General features: G+C 40.1%; 1 protein-coding gene across 20 annotated transcripts in view; it reads left to right on the forward strand.

Moving 5' to 3' along the window:
• Positions 1–23,644, forward strand: part of DROSHA (drosha ribonuclease III) — a 115,572-nt gene that overhangs the window by 86,423 nt on the left and 5,505 nt on the right. For 14 of the 20 annotated variants that reach the window (XM_081523899.1, XM_081523900.1, XM_081523903.1 and 11 more), the window contains 7 exons: positions 446–516; positions 5,778–5,822; positions 7,341–7,498; positions 8,882–8,987; positions 20,243–20,384; positions 22,063–22,145; positions 22,238–22,341. In XM_081523899.1, coding sequence (XP_081380025.1) covers positions 446–516; positions 5,778–5,822; positions 7,341–7,498; positions 8,882–8,987; positions 20,243–20,384; positions 22,063–22,145; positions 22,238–22,341 — 709 coding nt within the window. The remainder of the gene's footprint in view (positions 1–445; positions 517–5,777; positions 5,823–7,340; positions 7,499–8,881; positions 8,988–20,242; positions 20,385–22,062; positions 22,146–22,237; positions 22,342–23,644) is intronic. The other 6 variants (XM_081523914.1, XM_081523916.1, XM_081523915.1 and 3 more) reach the window with 1 other exon arrangement.

Raw genomic sequence — 23,644 nt, forward strand, 5'->3', positions numbered from 1 at the left:
ATTATTTTTAATTAAAGGTGAAGGTTATCCTACTATTTTACTCGCAGAAGCCTTAATTTATCTGTACTTATATTTTGTCTGTGGTCTGAAATATAAACTATAAATATAGAAAATGAAACAATATTTTCATAAAGTCAAGTGTTTGTGTATAGTTCCCTCAGTAATGGTTCATACCCACATCCTTTATGATAGGTCATAGTTGGCCTGTTTTTCTTACAAAATTAGGTTTATATTTTGGTAAATTGAATTTTGTATTTCAGTCTAACTTATAACACAAAGCATAGTTAAAAGAGGGAAAATGCTACCTTTAAAACAATTGCTTCTGATCTGGTCGATTTTTTCCATGAGTGGGTTTTGGCTTGCCTTTTTGCTTTTTATAGAGATATGTAATTTTCTCTGAATATTAATTCAGCCTTCCTTTCGGCGTTCTCTTCTTTTTATCTAGGAGCTGTTTACTTGGAGGGAAGCCTGGAGGAAGCCAAGCAGTTATTTGGACGCTTACTCTTTAATGATCCAGTATTTATTTCGACTCATTTGATTTTTCTGAGTTATATATCATTAGAGAGGATTTTATATCAATTAGTCTTTGTATTTTAAAGAGCATGTAAGAGAAACAAAAACCCCAAATCTACCCTAGATGCACTTCAAAAATAGCTTATTCAACTCTGTCACAGATGGTTAAGATCTGTGGACATTTACGCTAGGAGTGTTTCCTCTACCCAAAATCCCATCTTTCTTCATGGTCACTTGTAAGTTAAATATGAATACAAATATGCTAGGACCTTGCTTTATTTTAAAGTGTCTTGAAATTAATTATGATTTTATATTTTGTAATCATTGGGTACCTACCCCATGCAGGCTTAGTTGAAGCTATAGTCTTTTGACTTTTCTGTTTATGATTTGTTTTTATGTAAATTATGTAGACTAGATAAATGGATATTTATTTTAGAAAGTCAGTTCATAGGGAGTTTCTGATAGAGCTATGAATAAAGAGTATGGAAGTACTTTTTTTAAAAGCAAATTATAGTTTAAGAAAAAATGATAGATTCTAAAATAGTTTCTGTTGTTACTAAAGTATTAAGCTATTAATATTGCCAGGGCTACCTTTTTAGTCCTGCATGTAATAGAGCATGCTGGATTCTTTTTGTACCAAAACAAGTCAATTTAACATTTAAAGGAAGAGGCAACTCTGTATTCCAAATTGAAATGTCATTATAATTGAATGAAATAGCCCTCACGGAGCAATAAAGAACATGGCAAGCCAGTGTTTTAAGCCTTTGTGAAACCTTCAACTTAAGTGGCTGTCAGATGTTATTACTGTATTCCTTAGGATAGTTTTTAAAAAAAAAAAGAATCAATAGTTTTGAAAAATGGGACCTGGATGATGTTCACATCTGAGGATTTTGTTTTCTTCTACCTGTTTTTATAGAGATGGGTGGTGATTTTATATGTGTGAATTTCCTCCTGATGGGAACATTATCCACAGGTGTTCCATGTCCCCCATTTTGTCCTACAACCTATAAACAAGTCTGCATCTTGATTTATACCTGTAACAGATGTATTTTAAGTCTTTTTCTCAAATCTTAAAATAACTTTGTTCTGGCCTTTTATCTTTTGTGGGCGATTTCAGCAACCTCCTTACCTTATTTCTTCCAGTCTTGCCTCTGTGAGCCCCTCCTCCCTTCAGCCTGTCCCACCTCCAGCTACTCCTACCCCTATTCCCCGACCACTCTGTGTTCCTTCCTGATGTATACGCAGCTTTCACCCGGTGTTCTTAACAGCCTCAGTTTTGTTTAGATTCTTTTCTCTCTTTAAACCGCTTCTCTCCCACTTGTCTACTTAGCAGGCTTATCTTACGTTTCTAGTACCAGCTTCAGTGCTGGCATGTGCAGTGTTTAATAAATATTTGTTAAAGGAATGAATTGAATAAATGACCAAATGAAAAAGCAGAGTCTGAACATCATCTTACCAGTGGGATAGCTGACATTCAGAATTGGTTTTAGTGTGTCTTTTCTTTTGTGAAATTGAACAGGGCTCAGACACAGCAAAGCAAAGCAGGTCAGAGGGCAGCTGGGTGGGAAAGCGGTCCTCCCTCCAAGAGAGGGTCGTCCACGGTTTTCTTGATTCTGTACGACCTTGAGGAAACACTGTGTCCTGTTGATTTGGAAGCTGGCTTTCTCTGAGTTGTCTTTCTTTATCAGGCTGGACTGCTTTTTACTCTTTTAGCCCCAGGCGGATTCTGCCAGTTCTGTGTTTTCAGGTCTGTGTGACCCAGCTTACCCGGTACATTCAGAGCTGTTGTTTCCATTCAGCTATCCAATGACCCTCTTAGAAAGACAGAGAGAGCGATTCCTATATAAACTTTCCTAGTCTTCCACTGCCCCACTCCAACCCCCTTTGGTCTTCGCATGTGGGTCCCAGTTTCTCTGACCCTGGCCTTTTTACAGAGCTCTGGGAACTGGAAAAAGTGTCTTTTCAGATTGGCTCCAGGCAGCTTCATGTGGCTGTTCCGCAGACACCTCATCGCAACAGATTTAGTGTTTGAGTTCGTCACCTTAGCCCCCAAACATACTTCTCCTTCTCTCAGTTTATGATGTAAATCGGAAACCTCCGGGTCTTCTTTTGTCCTTAAGCTTTTTCTTCATTCAGTCACAGACCCCTGCAAGTTCGGCCCCTAGTCTCGGCCATGCTGCTGCTTCAGCATTTGTCCTCCTTGTCTCTCACCTGAAATAATTAAGCTGTTGTCGTTCCCCACTGCTCTAGTCCATCATTCATGCAGTGTTGTCTTCTTTTTCATGCACAGATTCGATTATGGTCTTTGTGGCTTAAAATCTTTGGTTTATTGCCTGCCACAGCCTTTATTACACAACAGGGCATTTCATAGTTCCCATAATCTGACTCCCACCTACTCTTTCAGTCTCCTTTCTTTCCACTCCCTCTTTGTGCCATTCTAGGAGTCACTTTTAAAATTTTTAAATTAAAAAGTTTTTTTAGGTTTATGGAGAAATTGAGAGGAAGGTCCTGAAATTTCCCATATATTCCCTGCCCTGCTACATGCCCAGCCTCCTCCACTCTCAGCAGCCCAACCAGAGTGATACGTTCGGTACAATAGATGAATCTACATTGACACATCATAATCACCCCAAGTCCAAAGTTTACATGAGGGTTTACTCTTGGTTTTGTACATGCTGTGGGTTTAGACATATATATATAATGACAGATAGCCACCATTATGATGTCATGTTTTTGGCTGCCCTAAAATTCTGTGTTCTGCTTACTAAGAACTACGCTTTTGTGTGTGTGTACTTTGAGACCTTTTATTTGAGTATGTACCGTGCCCGGCTTTTGATCATTTCCCTCTACTGTACGGAATTCTTCGTGTTCTTCAGAATTCAACTGAAGATTCCCCTCCTCTTGGAAACTTGATCTGACACCCCAAGCAACTTGGAACATATACATCACCATTATAGGACTTGTCGTAGTTTATTAAACTGTACTCATTTACCCTTATTCTTCCCCAGTAGGCTCCTTTGAGGACAGAGCTAGTGTCATATTGAATATGAAGACATATTCAATGTCTTCAGTGTCTCGAAAGTGAAAGTGAAGTCACTCAGTCGTGTCCGACTCTTTGCTACCCCGTGGACTGTAGCCTACCAGGCTTCTCTGTCCATGGCATTCTCCAGGCAAGAATACTGGAGTGGGTTGCCATTGCCTTCTCCAGGGGATCTTCCCAACCCAGGGATCGAACCCAGGTCTCCCACATTGCAGGCAGACGCTTTAACCTTTGAGCCACCAGGGAAGCCCAATGTCTTACTTAGCTGATACCTAACAGATATTCATTAAAAACATGCTGCATGAACTAATGTCCCAACAGTCGGCGAACATTTTCCAGAAGAGCAAACTGAAGGTAGAGGCTTTCTCCAAGGTCCCTGGGCTAACAGAAAGCAGAGCTGGGAACCTAACAAGGTCTGTTCCAGGATATTTTCTCTGACACCAAGATGCAGCAGAGCTGTATCTCAGTGCAGGGTGAAATCAGGGAGATGGATGCCATTGAAACCGGCTAGTTGTGAGGTTTTAAAGCTATTACACCAAGATGGGTGGCAGCAGACATCAAAGGAGAAATCGGTGTTTCTGAGTGAAAAAGACGTAGGAGAAAGGAGAAAGATGAATCTCAAAGTCCTTGAGAATCTTGTGCTTTGGAGATTGGAGTTGGTCCAAAGAGATACTTGTTTATCGTCATTGTTGATGTCCTTGTTGTTAATATTGGCATTTCCTGTGTGCTGCACTGGGTTCAGGGCTTTAAGTACATTGCTCATTGAGGCATCAGAGAACACTGAAGTAGGTACTGTGATTATCTTTGTCAAATGCTTGAGGAAAGGTCTGCTTAAGGGAGGTGAAGAAACTGGCCAACAGGGAATCAGGGTTGAATCAGGCAGCCTGTCTCCTCAGCCTACAGCTTTTCCTAACACCATCATCCCTAGTTGAAGGTAAAAAGTGATTATTTGGTTATTTGGATATGAGGTAAAAGACGCCAATTAAGGCACTTAGAGTTATGGATGTGTAGCTTGGATGAGAGGTCAGAACTGCAGCAGAGGTGAACAAGTGATTTAAACAGGCAGCAGCTAAAGCAGGCGGGTGGTGGGCACTCCAGAGGAACAGGTAGTGGGTAGGTCAGGCTCTTGGGGGAAGTTGAGTGCATGTCCATTTCAGGTATAGCAGGCGGAGAAAAAGCAATGAGAGAACTTGAGAAAGTCTCAAGAAGGGAATGACATTCAGTGTAATTTATGCTACAGAGAATTCCAGGGAAAGGTTATTGAATTGGTTAAGAGAAGTTCTTTAAAAAGCTTTAAAAGAACAGTTTGATATTTAAACTTAAAAAAAAAAATTGGCAAAAATAAAATACCAAAAACAAAACCTAGACATATTTTAATATGCAAGATGTACAAAATTATCAGGTATTTTTATTTCCATTTGTCATCATCTGTGTCACATCATAATACATTTAACTATACTTTTCCTCTCCAAAAATTAAAAAAAAAATTTTTTTCTTTTAAAAATTTTGTCATTTATCTCAAAATCCAGTCATTGAGGCCCGAAAGGAGATTCAGTCAGAGACTCCCTAGAGTCTAAAACTGAAGGAAAAACACTTTAATCCTGAGGAAGGTCTACTATAAATGCCTCTGGATTTAACTCAGTGGATAAAATAGCATATTAGGATTTTCTACAAAATTAATGCTTTTATTAATTCTCTTATTTCAAGTATACATTTGTAGTGACCCACAGTAAAAATGTGGTCTCACAAATCTAAGAGTTTAGGAACTAGATATGGGGTGTTTTCCACTCCCATCTTAAAGTTACTCAACGATAATGAATTAGTGCCCAAGTAAAGGACCATTCGAGATGAGTTTTAATTCCAAAAGGCACAGCCAATGAACATTTCTGGGGAATGGTAACTAAAAAATATAATTAAGACAGCAGCTTAATCCACTGTATTAGGTTAAGAGAATGTGTAACTTAGTTTTAAACGGTGTCGTTGACTCCTGGGGGCGGGGGTGGCTCTTTTCCTCTCCAGCTTAACAGGCTAATTAGAGTCACTACAGGCAGTTGGAGTGGTGAAAACACTTCTAAAAAATTCGTTTGCCAGCACTATCGAATTTGCAATAAGTGGAGTCAGCATCTGAAATAGTTCAGTATTTCACATAATGGCATTTTATTTAGTACTCTAGAGTGTGTTAAATGACTCCCTCAAGCATTAAAGGCATCACTCCATTTTCCAGGACCTGCGCGAAGTCTGGCTCAATTATCCTCTCCACCCACTCCAGGTAAGTGTGACCTTCCCGTCTGCAGTGAGCTTTGTAACTCCAGGTATTCACGATGCTTCACTTTGCCTTTTGTCCCCTCCTGCTTTTATGCTTTGATTCCCTTCAGTGGCATTATGACTTTAAGCTGGGGTATCAGGCTGGAGAACTTTGGAACAAATACTAAAACGAGGCCGTGCATTGTGTTTTTGTGGTCTGGGGTGAGGTGGGCGAAGCACTGGGAGTTGCTATCGCTCGAAAGGCAGGAAGAGCTACTTGTGTGGCTGTGATTTTTGTCCCGTCTCTTCCCCAGGATAGTAATACTCAAGACATGGTGTGTTGTCTTCAGTGTATCTACATGCCTGTTATTATAGGGAAAATAATATGGAAGCAGGTCTGGGCTTATTACAAAGTAGAACAAATACTAAATTAACATTGCTAAATTGTAACCTAATTTGTATCTTAGAAATTCAGAGATTTGACTTCAATTGCATAAAACATTGTAAATTAAAATTTTAGTAGAGTATAATGACTTTATTCAAAATCTTGGAATTTAAAAGATCTATATATGGTGACACTCTTTCCCCCAGTTGTTTTAAAAATTCTCACTATTCTTTTCTTTTATTACCATTTTACCTTGGAGACATATATAAATATATACATGTAAATGTATACTCATACATATACATTTTTGTATATATATATTATGTATATATAATAATCATCACTAGTGGCTGAACTCTCATGAGAGGCTTTATAGTAACAAGTGACATTAATTCAGAGTATTTTAGAAGTATTTTATGAATATGAACTAGTCCAAAGTTCCTGAAAATATTCATTTCAAATGTTTTATACTTGCTCTCTGCTAGTGGTTAAAGGCTCATTGTTACATGGAGCACCTGCCTAGTGGTATTAATATACTAATCTCCAATGTAAGCTGAATCCAGTTTAATGATGATCATTTGCCAAAATAGGTTAGCTCTTTGAAGATACACAGCGGTCAAGTTATTCAACACAGTGATTCTCAAAAGCTTATCCCTATACCTGCAGCATCTGTGGTACCTGGGAACTTACCAGAAAGGCAGATTCCTGGACCTTATTCCAGTCATATTGAGTGAGAAACTCTGGGTGCAGGGCCTTGCCATCTGCTTTTAACAAGTGCTGCAAGAGTTTGATGAATGCTAGTTTGAGAACTGCTGAGTTACCAGATATATATATATATATATATATATATATATTCCCTAGGAGGGGTTCTTCAGCTTGCCTCTTCCTTGGAGAGCTAGTGTAATACTTAGGATTTTGAACTATCTATGTGTAGTATTTGGCCTTGAAATCTGATAGAAGGTTGGAAAATATTATTTGAGCCTTCTTTAAATATTAGGTTTGTTTGCCATTCTAAGGGATGCGAAAGAAGCTTTCATGTTTTATTGGCATTTCAGAAATTTCTGCCTGTGGGAACAAGAAGTTTACAAAACACTTAGAATTGATAATTACATTTGTAACCAAAAACTGCCTGTGATATTTATTTATTTCTTCTTGTAGCTTCAAGAGCCAAATACTGATCGACAACTTATTGAGACTTCTCCAGTTCTACAGAAACTTACTGAATTTGAAGATGCAATTGGAGTAATTTTTACGCATGTTCGACTTTTGGCAAGAGCATTCACATTGAGAACTGTGGGATTTAACCATCTGACCCTGTGAGTTAGAAATACTCATGTAGTTCTAACGTGACTGTTTGGACACACAGTCGCAAACCTTTGCTGTGTGCCCTTCCAAGGAATTGGGATTTCAAACATATTTCCAGGGAAGTCACATCATCAGATGGATGAGCAGCCAGACACTGGTGTAGACCATGGCATATGCTCTAATCCAGTATTTTTGGTCTCATTGTCATGAGTCTTATTTCTTTGTAAATTATAAATGTGAAGGAAGTAAAAATTTTTCCTATGAAGAGACAGGCCAGGTGGTCACAGTCATGATGATTCAACTCTGTCATAAAAGCAACATAAGTAACTCAAAAGTAACATAAAAGCAGCCACAGGAAAAGTATAAATGAATGAACTTGCTGTGTCCTAATTAAACCTGATTTACTGAAACAGGCCATAGGGTGAATTTGGCTCTCCAGTCCCTGCTGTAAGTGAGTGATTTGAACATGATCTAATGAAATAATTGATAAAATAACTAAACTGTTTTTTTTTTAACACATTTTTTTATTCAGTTTTTGGGTTTCTTCCCCTACAGTCCACTCCAGTATTCTTGCCTAGAGAATCCCGTGGACAGAGGAACCTGGCGGGCTACAGTCCATAGGGTCACAAAGAGTAGGACACGACTGAGCAACTAACACACACTCATCGGGTTTCTTCCTCCAAATTAGATATTCACAGTTGTCTTTACACTGTAAAAACCAAAGAATCTTGTCATAGATTTTTTTAGTCCTTATCCTGGAATTCGGATTTGAAAACTGGAGTATGTTTTTCAATGGAAAGGTAAAGATTTAGCAAAGAAAATTCTTGGATCTTTTTGCTGTATTTTGTCTGTGTAAAGATTGTTCAACATTGTTGTCTGTACTATACAGTTGACCCTTAAATCATGTAGGTTTGAACCACATGGGTCCGGTTACACGTGGATATTTTTCAGTGAGTACATGCTACAGTGCTGCACGGGGTTGTTTGGTTGAATCTGCAGGTGCGAACCATGGTACAGAGGGCTGACTGTAAAGTTAAACTGGATTTTTAACTGCATGGGGGGTCGCTGCCCCTAACCCCCAGGTTGTTCAAGGATTCAACTGTATTTTATTTTTCTATTGATTCTCCCCAGCTTCTTCCCAGGTACTATTTACCAGTCTTTCTTCCAGCAGTTGTTTAATCCTTAGATAGTACTCACTTTACTCTCCTTTGAAACCAAACCTATATTGACTCAGATCTCTTCTCAGTTGAGGGGCTTTGGGGAATTGTATTTAGTTTTGTGCTTTAAGCAAGATGAACACATTGCTTTTTAAAACCATACCTTAAATTTTTTTTTTTTTTTTTGAATCTACAAATGCTTATTGATCTCTTTATTGATGTTTTTGTTTCCCCCAGAGGCCACAATCAGAGGATGGAATTCCTTGGTGACTCCATAATGCAGCTGGTAGCCACGGAGTACTTATTCATTCATTTTCCAGATCATCATGAAGGACACTTAACTGTGAGTTTGTGTAAAACCATTTCCTCCAACAAGTTTGCTGTGTAATAGAAAGCAAAGATTTGAAGAACCAGATATATACTTATGTAATTGAAAACTTAGTTCTTGGTGACTTTAGCATATCATATGGTTTTGTTTCATTATGTAAATTGTATGCAAAAGCCATATATGATGAGAGATCATTTTATACTCCTTTATTTAGTGATTGCCTACTCAGTGCAAGACACTGAGTTAGGCTTCATTGGGGGAGCAGATATTACTTGATGCCTAGTCTGTCCATAAGAAGTTTAAAAACTACTAGAAGAAATTAAAAATGCAAGTTAACAATTACAAATTCCCTCTCTTTCTGTATATATATATATATATGTATATATGTGTGTGTATATATATATATGTATGTATAGTTGAAGGTGTGTGTGTATACACATACATGTGCACTATAAAAAGTATAAATAAGTAGCTATAAATACAAGGAAGAACTACGTTAAATATTATACAAGGAAAGTGTGCTGTTTAGGAAAAGTAAAATTTCTTTTAGCTGTGGAGTTTCTAGAAGGCTTCATGGTTATTATGATGTTTGAGCCTTTAAGGATGAGTAGGATTTGGCCATTGGGAATTAATGGGAAGAAATTTTTATGCAAAGACATTACACACATCAGGACTGCTGAAACAAGGGCACAGCATGAAAGATCAGAAGCCTCGTTTGGCTGGACAATGTGGAGTTGAAAGGGACATAGAGAGAAAAGGTTTGATTTATGAACAAAGTGAAATGGTTCCCATTCCTCTCACTTGTGTTTCATTTTATAAAACTTTATTGAGTTTTTTATTTGCTGCATACGGTTTTTACTCTGTGAAACCAATCAATAATAAAACTGGAATGGAGAACAAAACCTACCTGGAAGTCAGTGATGATGATCTCCCGGCACAAGGAATAACCTTTGAGAAGTCCCTGTAGGACTGAGCATTGAGAGAGCAAATACTTTATTGCGCAAAGAAAATAATAGACACCATAAAGTATCTTGTGAGTACAAGCATTCTTCATTATGCTTGAGGTAAATAATAAGTCTTTCATACTTTGCATCTCTACAAGTTCTGTGCATGTTTTGCTTTGAATAGAATTTGATCTTTGCAACTCTGAACCCTGAAAATAGTTTATGTGAGAGACACAGATATTGAATTTAGGGAGAATATGATTATTTGACTATGTTTAGATGTAATTTTTTAGCAGAATTTCTAAACCCAACAAAATGTGGTCCTTTCATTCATTCATTGAATGAATATTTATTATGTTTCTACTAAGCCCCATGTATCATTTTGTGGGAAATCAAGAGTACTCTTACTTTTAAATTTAGTTTAAAGTTAGCAGTTTAATGACCATTTATAAGTAACTACTTTTGGATTGACAAGAAATTTCTTTTGAATTAATATTAAATTCTTAAGAACATATGAGCATTTACCAGAAATAAACTAGTATCTAGTGTCTTTCTCTTTATCCAGGAATCAATAAATGCTCAGTTCTGTATCTGCCATTAGGGAATAGACTTCATAGCTGTCAGAGTATCTGGTTGGTCTGAGAAATGGCCAGACTAAAGCAAATGGCTTGAAGCAGTCATTTATTTTATGGGCATATAGAGGCCACTGCTGAAAATATGTGACTTAGATATACACATTTACCCCTGTATTCCCACAAATTAATTGTGAACTCCAGAATTTTGTGGAGGTAGAAGGTATGAATCGACAGATGTACTGCTTCCCTTCTTGGCACTGCACGCATGTCCCAACCCCTCCCCCAACACTGAACAGATAATGAAACCAGGACTCAGAAAGGCATGAGCCCTGCCCAGGTCTGGATAAAGGTAAAAGCACAACTATGCTGGAGACTCCAGTTTTGTGTTCTTTCCAAAGCGACTTCAGTGCTGTAACTAACTTGATCCTAAATATGTTCATCATCGGCCTTGCTCCCTTGAAATTAGAGAATTTTTGGATAGCTTATTAGAAAGATGTTAACAAATGACAAAATTCTGATATGGAGGGTTTTTTGAACTGTATTCACAGAAGGCTTTGGTAGAAATCAGCAGGACCAACAGATCTGCGGGCAAAACAAAGATGATCTAAAATCAGTGAAATACAGATTTTATTTTATTTTATTTTATTTTGCTTTTTAAATTTTTTTATTGAAGGATAATTGCTTTACAGAATTTTGTTGTTTTCTGTCAAACCTCAACATGAATCAGCCACAGGTATACATATATCCCCTCCCTTTTGAACCTCCCTCCCATCTCCCGCCCCATTCCTCCCCTCTAGATTGATACAGAGCCCCTGTTTCAGTTTCCTGAGCCATACAGCAAATTCCTGTTGGCTATCTATTTTACATATGGTAATGTAAGTTTCCATGTTACTCTTTCAATACGTCTCACCCTCTCTTCCCATGTCTATAAGTCTATTCTCTATGTCTGTTTCTCCATTGCTGCCCTGAAAATAAATTCTTCAGTACCATTTTCCTAGATTCTGGAAATACCGATTTTAAAAGATACTACGTCTCATTAATGTCTCACTGACGTAGGTGCTCCCTCCCTCCTTCTTGAACCACTGTCTCCCATGGGCTTCTGTGATGCTTCACATTCCTGGTTGTCCTCTCAGCTCTTGAGCTACTTTTTCTCAGCCTCCTTTGCAGGCTCATCCTATTCTGTTAGAGCTAATGAATATTTCAGGATGCACAAAGCTTGCTCCTAGGCATTTCCTCTTCTTACTCGAGTCTCTTGTAGGCATTCTTAGAAACATTAGTTTCACACTGTAGGCAGCCTTCTGCATGGATTTCTTCAATCCCATCTCATTTCTGAGCTTCAGTGCCAGCTGCCTGCTCATCATCTCCATGTATCCAAGGCTGAACTTGAAATTTGGGTCCTCTTCCAGTATTCCTTGAGTAATTGAAGGGCACCATCACCCATCCAGTGTGGCAAGTCAGAAGCCTAGGGGTCATCTTTGCTTCCTCCCTCCAGCCTAGACCATTCACAAGTTTTGACCACGTTACTGCTGGAATAGCCACCTCATCTTCATCACCCAGATCTTCTACCATCACCTGGACCACGGCAGTAGTTTCTGCACAGCTGTCACAGTATTACAGGAATATGATTGACAAAGAGATCCAGTTAGATGGGGGTGGCATTTACTACACATTGCAAAGGATAGGAATCTTGGGGTTGTGCTTATCCAAAGCAGTAGGCAAGGCAGCCAGTTCAGATTTCTCCCTGAGATGTGTGTTACTATTGAAAAAGCTGGCCTTGCCATTCCTGTGGGCATTTTTGTACTTTCCCATGGGGGACGTTGTTTCAGGTTTCAGGCCTGTTGGACTGCATTATGGGTTATGGCTTCCCACACTGACTTTCCTGAATCGACTCTTTCTCCACACAGGCCAGGTTACCTGCTGCAGCCTGTGGCATCTTCACAATACATCTATTGTGACCACACTGGCCATTCATCTTTAGTCCATTTTTGTTGTTCCTCTTCACTTCCCTGACCTCTCAATATTGGAGTGCTCCCGTTCCCAGGCCTCATTTCTTTTCTGTTGACTTCCTCTCCATGAGTCTGTGTATGTCTGTATATTACTTCCTGTTTCATGTCTTGAGCCCTTACTTGTCCCCCTAACTCCAGACTCATATGTCTACATATCTGTAGATGTAGTTGGTTATATAAATCCACAGCGATCTCTAGATCGATTTCTATCGGGCAGCTCAAACCTATCATGGCCAAAACAAAACTGATTTTTACTCCCAAACCTTGGTGTTTTCCATATCAGTAAGGACTATTCTGTTCTAGTTGCTCAGGTTAGAAACCTTGGAGTTGTCCTTAACTCTTCTTTATCTCATGCTAACATCTCCCACCCATTAGCATAGCCTGTTGATTTTACCTTAAAAGTTTATCTCAAACATGACTACTTTTCACCAGCTTCACTGTTAAACTACCTTGGTCTGGACCATGATTATCTTTACCTTAAATTCAACCATAGCCTCCCAACTGGTCCATCTTTCCCCACCCCTCTGCGTTCAGCACATCATCTAAAGGGATCATTTTTAAAGAAACGTCAGATTACAATCTCCTCTGGGCAAAACTTTTTGAAGATACCTCATCTCAAGGATAAAAGATAGTGTTGTTACCTACAAGACCCTGTATGACTGGCCTTCCTGCTACCGTCTCTAACTTTTTCTCCCAGACACTTCACTTTAGCCTCTGTGAGATTCCTGCAGGACACTAAGCCGGCCTTTGCCTCGGGGCCTTTGCAGATGCTATGGCCAGATGTTCACATGTCATCACCAGTGAGGCCTTCTTTCACTCACTCTGCTTGAATAGTGACCTCTTTTCCTCATCCCTAGCTCCCATCCTCCTGTCTAGAATCTCACCTCCCATTTTCTCCTTCCTTCTCCTCCTTAGTACAGACTGGGTATTTTACTTGTTTACCGTCTGTGCTCTCTCCTGAGAGTGTAAACTCCATGAGGGTAGGTGTTTTGTCTCTCCTCTTCACCCCTGATTCCCTGGGTCTTTGAACAGTCCTGGCATGTCTGTGCTCAGCAAATAGGCTGAGTGAACGATCACCATAGTCCACTCTAACGCCCTTCATTTGCTCTTTGGAGAGTGACTACAGAACAAGCCTGTCCACCTGCGCGACCTCATGTCACATGTTTGTCTTCTCAATCTGCACCTTTTCACCTGGCTTGCTTCGTGTTCCTCTAGGCCCCCTCTTGCCATGGGGTTTGTTCTACCTGGAGACCATTCTACTTGAAGCCCTTCCTCTCAGCTGCCTGCTAGCTCCTCCTCTGCATGAGATATCAGTTCTGGCATGACTGCTGCGTGCAAGGGGAACCCTCTAGTCAGATTTCCACGTTCTTCTCCTTCTTGACACTTATTTTTTGAGTTTGCCTGTCCCACAAACCCAAAAGTTAAGTGAGAGCATGTTTTTATTTATCACTGTATGCCCAGCTCTCAATACATATTTGATAAGTAGAAGAATGAGGGTTTTGTGGATGGATAACTCATATAGAGAGGGAAGTGGAAGCGGCATTGGAGAGAAATAGCATGTTTTATGTGTAAGGAAAGAAGCCGAAAACTTAATTTATGAATGTCTAAGGGTTAAAAGTAATTTAAAATTTGTGAAGGATTGCTTATTGCAGTTGCATTTGGCTGAGTAGGAGGCAGGGAAAGGATGGCTAAAAATCATTATTGTGATTAAAGAGCACGCAACTACAGGGAGGCGTTAGTTATCCCTGAGCTATTTCCTTGCACACTTGTTTCATAGAGACTAAGGACAGTTGAGCAAATGAAATTGCAGTTTTCAAGTTTTGAACGCTGATGGGGGAAAACAGAGTGTTCTGTAAGTTGGGTGTTCAAGCAGGCCTGTTTGGGAAGGAAAGTCAGGCCTATGCAGTTGTCTGGGGATAACAGAGTTCGAATGGGGACGTAGAGGAAGGAGGTTCTATTTCATAGAACTTTTGGCTTTTGAGGGTAGAACCTACCCAGTAGAGTCAGGGTAAATAGTGAAGGGGTAAATAGTGAGGACATCTCAAAGAGCACTTACTCAGACAAGAATGCCTGTCTTGTGACACTTTCAACTTTTTAACACTTGCATATGAGTTTTTGTGTCTATTTCATTCTTCTGTCTTAGCCTTTACTACAAACTACAGAGCTGAAGATCCTTGTCAGTCTCATGCCTGCAGTGTGCACTGTGCCCAGTGTTGGTGTCCACAAGCAAGATGAACTTGCAGGAATTTTTGTTTTTATTTATTTATTTATTTTAACTTTTTATTTTGTATTGGGGTATAGCTGATTAACAATGTTGTGATAATTTCAGGTGAACACTGAGGGAACTCAGGCGTACATATACGTGTATCCATTCTCCCCCAAACTCCCCTCCCATCCAGGCTGCCACCTAACACTGAGCCGAGTTCCCTGTGCTCTATAGTAGGTCTTACAGTAGGTCCATTGGTTGCCCGTTTTAAATACAGCAGTGTGTACATGTCCATCCCAAACTCCCTAACAATGCCTTCTCCCATCCTGCTCCCCAACACTTATAAGTTCATTCTGTGAGTCTGTGAGTCGTTTTCTGTTTTGTAGGTAAGTTCATTTGTATCTTGAAGTTTTTATTTTTAGAGGAATGATTTGGAGGGGACTTCCCTGGTGGCCCAGTGGTTAAGACTCCGTGCTTCCAGTGCAGGGCAGCACAGGTTCCATCCCTGGTCGGGGAACTAAGATTCTCCCACGTGCTTGTGTTGTGGCCAAAAGATTAAAGAAAGAAAAAGAAGAAAAAAACAAAACAAACAGAGGAATGATTGGGACCATGAGAAAGCGACGGTTACAGATAAACTTTGGGAAGCCTTGATCTAATCCTTCCCTGCTGCCTCCAGACAGCGCTAGGCATGAATCAGATGAACAGGTGTCTGAGCTGACGGATCTCTGAGAGGGCAGGTTCCACAGCTCCTATTTGACAACTTCTCCATCACTGTCATAAACTGGCTGTGTGGCGCTGACCTGCACTCGGGCCGCTAGCATTTGCCTACCTTTTCTTCAGTTCTCACGGGAAATGGAGGCCATCTGGCCACCACTCTTGGCATGAGAGACCCGTGAGGCACAACACTGTAGTTTTTAATAATATGTTTATCTTTCACCCCATGCTCTTACATTAAAGTCCTCAGGATAATCAGTCAGACTCTCCTGTTTACACTAGGGGGCCCTCTTCAGTAGCTCATGTCCCACAGCTGTGGTTTTTCTCTTTAGAATCAAGAGTAGAAGTTGAAGGAAGAGTGCCAAAGTGTTTCTTTGCTTATTTTAAACCAGTAAACCTTTTTCTTAGTAAAATTTAAATTTGGAAGGACTGCTGTGTTGAGATAATAGAGAACATCCTGGATCCTCAAAATCACAATTTGCAATTTGTCAATCCTTGCCATTGCTTCAGGAACTCAGCAGTCTTCCTCTCAGCTTTATAGTGAGCCCTTAGTAGAGCTTTCTTTGCTTTTTCCAGTGATTGCAAATTAAATTTTATCTTTTTTTTTTTTTGGTGGGTGGGGGTAAGGCGGTGTTTTTAAAAAAGAGTTGTTAAGGACAGGTTAGATTTAGTAAAATGGAGAGCTTTGAAGACAGTGAACAGATATCCAGAATATTTGCACTGAAAACAAATCCAAAGGAGTTCCTAGAACTTTCTCTAATCTTTTCCCCATAACCAGAGTTGAGCATGTCTTGGCTGGTATTGGCAATGCCAAACAACAGCAGCTAATGTTTCAGTATGTTTGTTATGTGTCATCCATTGTACTTAGATTGTATACGCATTCACTTTAATTCTCCTTACATCCCTGTGAGGTAGGTACCGTTTTCTCCGTTTAATGGATGCGGAAACTGAGCCTCAGAGATTTAATAACTTATACAGGGTCACTTAGCGAGGAAGTGGTAGAGCCATAGTTTGAACCTAGGCAGCTTGGCCCCAAATCATTTGCTTTTTGACAAGGATTGGGTTGGCCAAAAAGTTCGCTCGTATTTTTTTGTAAGATGTTACAGAAAAACCTGAACAAATTTTTTGGCCAACCCAGTACGTCTAATTCAAGGCACTGGTTGCAAAACATCCTAATAAGTATCTCTCATGCTCACTTGGGTGCTTAATGTTTGTTTTCTAGATTTCTACTAAAATTTTTTCTTCTTTGTAAAATAGTGGTTTATAGCATCAGCATCTGCAAACCTTGTGTCTTACCCCTTCCAAACCCATCTACCGAAATAGTCTTTCTAAAATCAGAAGACTACCTTGCCGCTGCTCCCATTTGACACCTTTTGGGATTCCTCTTCCCTTACAAGAAAGACAGACTTCTTTACATCACCTACAAGACTCGCTCTGCCCAGAGTCAGCCAGCTTTCTCTGCCCAGAGGCTAGCTAGCCTCACTCACCTGCATCAGCTCTTCCCCACCAGGCTGAGATTTCTCTTCCAGTTCCACCCAGTAATCATCTTTCTGTGTCATGGCTCCTTGCTGTTGACAGAGCTACTTCCTCTTCCTGGAAAACCCTTTCATACTGTCTTAGTCTGTTCCGGCTGCTAGAGCAAGCAGACAGGATGGCTTATGAACATGGAAATTTATTGCTCACAGTTCTGGAGATCTAGAGTCTGAGGTCAGAGTGCCAGCATGGTCAGGTGAGGGTGCTCTTCTGGCTCACAGACTTCTCACTGTACCCTCCTCACAGGGTGGAAGGGGCTAGAGATCAGTATGGAGCTTCTTTTATAAGGGCACAGATCCCATTCATGAGGGGTCCACCCTCATGACTTAATCACCTGCTGATACCATCATCTTTAGGATTTCACCATTTGAATTTTGGGGCAACTCAAACATTCAGACCATAGCACCCATTCTTCTGCCACTGGCAGATTCATTGTTTTCAGTTCTGACTCTATAATATTCATCAGAGTCCACCTACCTGAAATATTTTAAAATGTACATGTCCTTAAAATTCTAATTCCTTGCTTCTTGGAAAGAGGCCTAAGTACCAGTGTGTCAGAACTCCTTAATGATCCTGCTATAACAGCCAGAGCAACAAGCCTCTGAAATGTTGCTGTTGCTCCGGGGCCAGGTCCCCTCCTTTGGAAGACCTGGCTGGAGAGGAGTGTGTGAGTGTGCTGGGGTTTGTCCTGTCACCTTGGCCACCCTGTGTGCAGCTGTCCTTGGAGATGAGCAGCTCTTGGAGGGCAGCCACAGGATGCTGGTCATCTCAGGATCTTCAGCTGGCAGTGCGGGGCCTAGCCTAGCGTCAGCCTCCACAACCGTTGCACTGAACAACCGTATTTCAGTAGCTTTTTGCCTTGTGATCCCCTCCTGGTCTCACTCATTGGCAAACAGTGTGATTTATTCTGAAGTACAGTTCAGCAAAGGCCAGGGATGGAGGTTGTCATTTAAAGAACTGCCTTTCTTCAGACTTTCATGTTTGAGTAAAGAGCAAGACCTTACCTCTTTTCATCTCTTCTTCTAAATATAAACTGACTCTAAAAGTATGGATGATTTATATCTTCCTTCTCCCTACCCCTGACTTTTGGTTCTGGCTTTACGTTTTGGCAAGAACTGAAAGATCTCACTTTCTGCCGGCCACCCGGTTGGTGCTTCAAGACCCATCAGGGCGTATCTTAAATAAAACTGATAGTGTTTCTAACTGGTAGCATTTCTGTTTCCATCCTCACTGCTGTCCTCCTCCCCCATCAGACAGCATCACTGCGCAGCACTGAATGAGGAGCCCTGACGCTGGAAAGCAGCAGCTGGGGCCCAGTAACCAGTGATGTGTTATGGTTTTTGTGCTCAATTGTGTGTACATCAGGTTTGTTGATTCTAAGGCATGAAATCTCCATACACACAGCCCATATTAGAGTTTTCTCCTCTCACCAAAAGCATATACTGAGAACCCAGCTCGCTGAGCATAGCTATATTCTCAAAATAACCCTCCTCTTCTCCAACAGCCTCTACTGTGTGAACTTCCCCCACTATAAATCCAAACTAAAAAAGATGTCTCCTTTCCAGCTTAGGTTTTAGACTGGCGGGCACACAACCCTATTGGTTGTGTTTTTGTTTTTGGCCGCACCGTGCAGCTTGCGGTTTCTTAGTTCCCTGACCAGGGATCGAACTCGGGGCCACCGCGTGAACGCGCCGAGTCTAAACTACTGGACCACTAGGGAATTCCCCGATCCTGTCTTTGAATGCTATATTGCGAGGCCTTTTTAATTTTGAACTTCTCTGTGGATATTAATTTTAATGAAACACTGTGTTGAAGAAAAGGTAGAGTTGGGGGAGATCGGAGGAAAGGAGCAGAGACAAGCAAAGAATAGTAATAGTCTGTAACTCAACAGCAAGCATGGCTTATGAAGATCAAGTTGTGTTTCTGCTTCATGAATCATTGTCAGACAAATTAAGAACATATTGTTTCTTATTTATCTGTTGTCAAGGATGCAATCTCAGGCATTGAGAATAAATCTTGATTTTCATAAGCTCAGTTGACACTATGGAGCCACAGAGCATAAAACTTGCATCTAATAAGCAAAGTGCGATGTGGAATGGCAGGGGGTATAATACCAGCATCACTTGCAGCTGCTTCCTGCGCCTTGGCCCTGGCATCAGGGATTCCTTAGCAGGAATTGTACTAGACCAAGGGTTTGTTTTATCTTTGTAAGAAAAACTTCAAGTTTTAGGTACATTATTTCTCCAGATCTTACAGATTGGGGATAATAACTTTCAGCTTTTGTTTGGTGAGTTCTCATCTCTGTGTCTACCCACTTTCCCCAGCCTCCCTCCCCACCTTCCCCTAGTGAGTGATCAGTGACTGTTAAATTCCTACGGCGTGCTTGTTTTATAGGCACCTCTACTATGGACTGGTTGTACAGTTTTCACGCACTGTTTAATGCTACTGCTTAGGTAGTCCTTAGAGGATTCCTAGCTGACTGAAATTCCTAGTAGAAATTTTTGTTTGGAATTCCTGAAGTTGAAATATGAAAATTATATATTAATTTGATTAAAAATAAAGGATCTCAGCTTGAAAAACTGTGAGTCAGGATATATAGTATAAATCTTTAAAAGAACAAAAGTAACAATGTAAATTAATAATTTAAATATTTTAATTAATACCAAAGCATCACTTCCACAAATCCTGTGTTATCAAAATTAGCATCAGTGCCGTACAGCATGAAGTTTATTTTTGACTTTTAAAGAGTGCTCCTTTAAAACTAGTGTGCAGTGACAGAAAGCAGGTCAAGTTTGCCTGGTGGTAGATGGATTGGATTGATTAATTACCAAGGGGCCAGAGCGCTTGTTTGGGTGATGGAAATATAGAAGCTTATCAGAACTCATATAACTATACTTAAAATGGGTGCATTTTGTTGGATGTAAATTGTACTTCAATAAGTTGATTTTTACTAGTTTTAATGTTCCTTCGTTTAGTAACATTAAACTTAATGGAATCTTTGACCTTTACTATAGTACAGCCTCCCCCTCAAGACTGCTCACTGCTACTAAACAACTAAATGAACTATTTAAAGGTCAGTTAGGTAAAATTCAGGAGCAGAGGAAGTTATTAAGAAGCTGGAAGCATGTCGAGTTTGTCACTGCGGCCTGAGGGTGGTGCTTGAAAACAAGCCATTGCTTGCCTAGATGTCCCTGTCAGTGAGATGGTCTAGGCTGATTGGACCCAACACAGGAACAAGAGAGAGACCAGAAGTGAAATGGTTTCTAAATGTATCTCAATTCTGTTTGGCCAGCTGTTGCGAAGCTCTTTGGTGAATAACAGAACTCAGGCCAAGGTGGCAGAGGAACTGGGCATGCAGGAATACGCCATCACCAACGACAAGACCAAAAGGCCTGTTGCCCTGAGAACTAAGACCTTGGCTGACCTTTTGGAATGTGAGTCCTACAGAGAAAGCTTTTCTCTTAACCTGCAGATTCAAAGTTTACCACTTCTCATTATTATGATATTCTGACCAAAGAAACCTCTTTTCTATTTTAATTTTTACTTATGCTTCTCTCCAAAGCTTGTTTGAAAGAGAATAATTTGGAATATGGGAGAATGGCGTTGAAGCATGTAAATTATCATTTATGACACGAATCGCCTGTCCAGATTCGATACATGATACAGGGCTCTCGGGGCTGGTGCACCGGGATGACCCGGAGGGATGGGATGGGGAGGGAGGTGGGAGAGGGCTTCTGGAAGGGGAAGACATGTACACCCATGGTGGATTCATGTCAATGTATGGCAAAACCAATACAATATTGTAAAGTTAAAAAATAGATAAATAAACTAATTTAAAATTAAAAAAAAAAAAAGACATGCGAATAATGGATTTACGTTCAATCTGTGTTCACTGGTGCCCCCGCCCCCACACCCTTCCGTCCTAAAGCTTAGCCATCAAATCTCTTTGTGTGAAACAGTAGCAGAATGTGAAGACTGGTAACAGTGAATCATAGCTGTTTTTTGCCACCAGCAACCTTTAGATACAGGCATAGAGGAAAGAAGGTAATTTATTCAGTGAATACTAGAATTATTATCTATTGTTGTGAATGAACTCAAAGCTCTATGGGCAACGTTGTCATCTTTTGCAGTTTCTGATATGGTCTAGTAGCATTATAAGTAATCCTGTTAAGCTAATTAAAGGATTATAAGCACAGCTTTATTGTTTCTGATACTACTTTAAAGTAAGTGGGCCATTCACTGGGCCTTGGAACTTTTTTTTTTAATATTGTGGTATTTTTGACAACTGCAGTTATATGCAAATATTAACGTCTACCATGCAAATCAGCTGATTTACAAAGCATAAAGGCAGTCTGACTAAGGAACTTGAAAGAACCTCTTTTTCAATGAAAGAAAAGCAACTTAACATTAAAAGTACAAAAAACTTAAGTTGAGTGATCAGTCTCAGTAGCCTTTATTTTTGCTCAACAGAAGCTATTTTTAACTCCTTCTTGAAAAAACTCACCATTTGTTTACATGGTTAAGATAACCTTTATAAGGAAATTGTCTTTGGGGTCACCATTTATTAATGCAAATTTGGTTGTATTGTCATTAAGCCCAGTATTTATTTTCCCTCCGTTTTGGCAGATTGAATCCACAGATGGTCCCATTTCTGTTCATGAAATGTGACATAGACCCTGTCAATGAGTGATCTCAAGATTGGTGTTAAGAATAGCAAGCCTTCGGATGTGCTTGTTCTGGCCTTGTATCTGATCTTCAAGTTTTATTTTGATTTATTTGATGTTAACATGGTTGCATTCCCTGATGTCATTCTTTCCCTGCTATGTACAGCAGCATTTTGTGTATCGTTTTAACTAATTGTTCATTTAGCCCTCAGACAGACATAATTTGGTCTTTGTGGTTTATGCATCTTAATCACACATCTCTATTGCTGTTTCTAATATTAGTGATAAAGAGTAGTTCTTGTTCAAAGCAAGATGAAATGGTAATGCTAAAAAATAAAGAGGACTTGGAAGTTGAAAACATTAAAATGTTTCTTAAAAGGCTCGGTCTCATACTCTTTCTAGTAAATGGCAGTGCATCGGGGCTTATGTTACCCTTTCTCTTTTTCAGCATTTATTGCAGCGCTGTACATTGATAAAGACTTGGAATACGTTCATACTTTCATGAATGTTTGTTTCTTTCCACGATTAAAAGTAAGCTCATATAAAATTTAAATTAGTTGTTTGCTCTATGCTTGGTGATTCTAGAATCTTTTACTAAGTACTGTTTGGGGGGCTTGCTACAGGAATTCATTTTGAATCAGGATTGGAATGACCCCAAGTCCCAGCTTCAGCAGTGCTGCCTGACTCTTAGGACAGAAGGAAAAGAGCCAGACATTCCGCTGTACAAGTGAGTATGTGCTGCCCGCAGACTGTCGGACCCGGGAAGCCTAGAATAACGCTCCGTGTGCCAGGAGGAAGAGCTAACTGCTGTGTGGCAGTGGTGATGAGAGCCCTGGGGGGAGACTTCTTGACTCTGACTGGGCCTAGCACTGAAACTCTCTGGGCCCCTCAGTCTTTTTGCTCTAAGTAAGTGGGTCACATTTGATTATCTCTAAAATACTCGGTGAACTGCTACCTGGGAGAAAGATGAGGAGATCAAGATAAGAGAAATTTGGGTTAAATTGTTTTTATATACATTCTTATGTTTGTCTTCTTATTTCTTATAACCCCTGCTGCCTGCACACCTAGACTAGGCAGCCTGTGCTTGTTTATTTGTAACTGTACTTGGGTGTCTCTCTCTTCGAAGCCCTGCTGGCGTCTGTCCCCGTCGCCTGACAGGCAGTCACTGTAGGAAGCCAGGCGGTTCTTCACCGCGGCTATGTTATTCAAATATTTGGAACTTTTCTTTCCAGAATGTGTACCAAAAGCTGCTGTGTACAGTTGAGTATCTTTAGTGACACATCTTTATCCTTTGAGGAGTAGCCAAAAGTCATTCAAAGGAAACGCAGGCTGCTACACACATACCACCGGTTTTGATGAAAACAGGAGGTTTGACTCTGAAGTTGAGTAATTAGCTTGAGACACTCAGAAGGTGGTTTCAGAAGCTGGTTTCAAAGAGGAATTATAAAAGGGAGGGATTATCAAAATAAGTGGGTTGCCTCCCAAGGTATGGTCTGGATATGTGTTTTAAGGATGTTTAAATATCTGGCTTTAGTACTGGGTTACCCCCGTCTCTGTGCACACATGCGTATACACTTTTGTGTGTTTCATATGGAATAAAAGCCTCACCCCCCTCCTGTGGACTTTCTCAGACTTCACAGTACTCAAGGGAAAACACCAGAGTGGCAGCCGGGAATTTTAAATCCTTTTTTATGTTTTTATTTAATAGTCACAACACGTTATAGGCTTTTTCACTAAAAGAAAAACTGAGGCCAAGAAAAGGTTGAGTCACCCCACAGCAGGCTGCTATAAATTGTCCCAAGAAGCTGTCACTGCTGAACAATGTTTCCTTTATTTATTGGGAAAAAAACCCAAATGTTTAGAAATAGCACTTTAATATGTATCTAATAAGCATAATGAACATTGAGACTGTATTACTTGAAAGGCTCAAAGTATCTCCTCATCAAAGTGATAATTAAAGTTCAATAAATAAAATGAGGGTGATAAACTTCTCATAGTGCAGGCATGATTACTATAATAAGCGCTACCTT

The sequence above is a fragment of the Giraffa tippelskirchi genome, chromosome 8 (assembly GCF_054371585.1).
Source record: "Giraffa tippelskirchi isolate mGirTip1 chromosome 8, T2T-mGirTip1v1.2.pri, whole genome shotgun sequence".
In the NCBI taxonomy this organism is placed as follows: domain Eukaryota; kingdom Metazoa; phylum Chordata; class Mammalia; order Artiodactyla; family Giraffidae; genus Giraffa; species Giraffa tippelskirchi.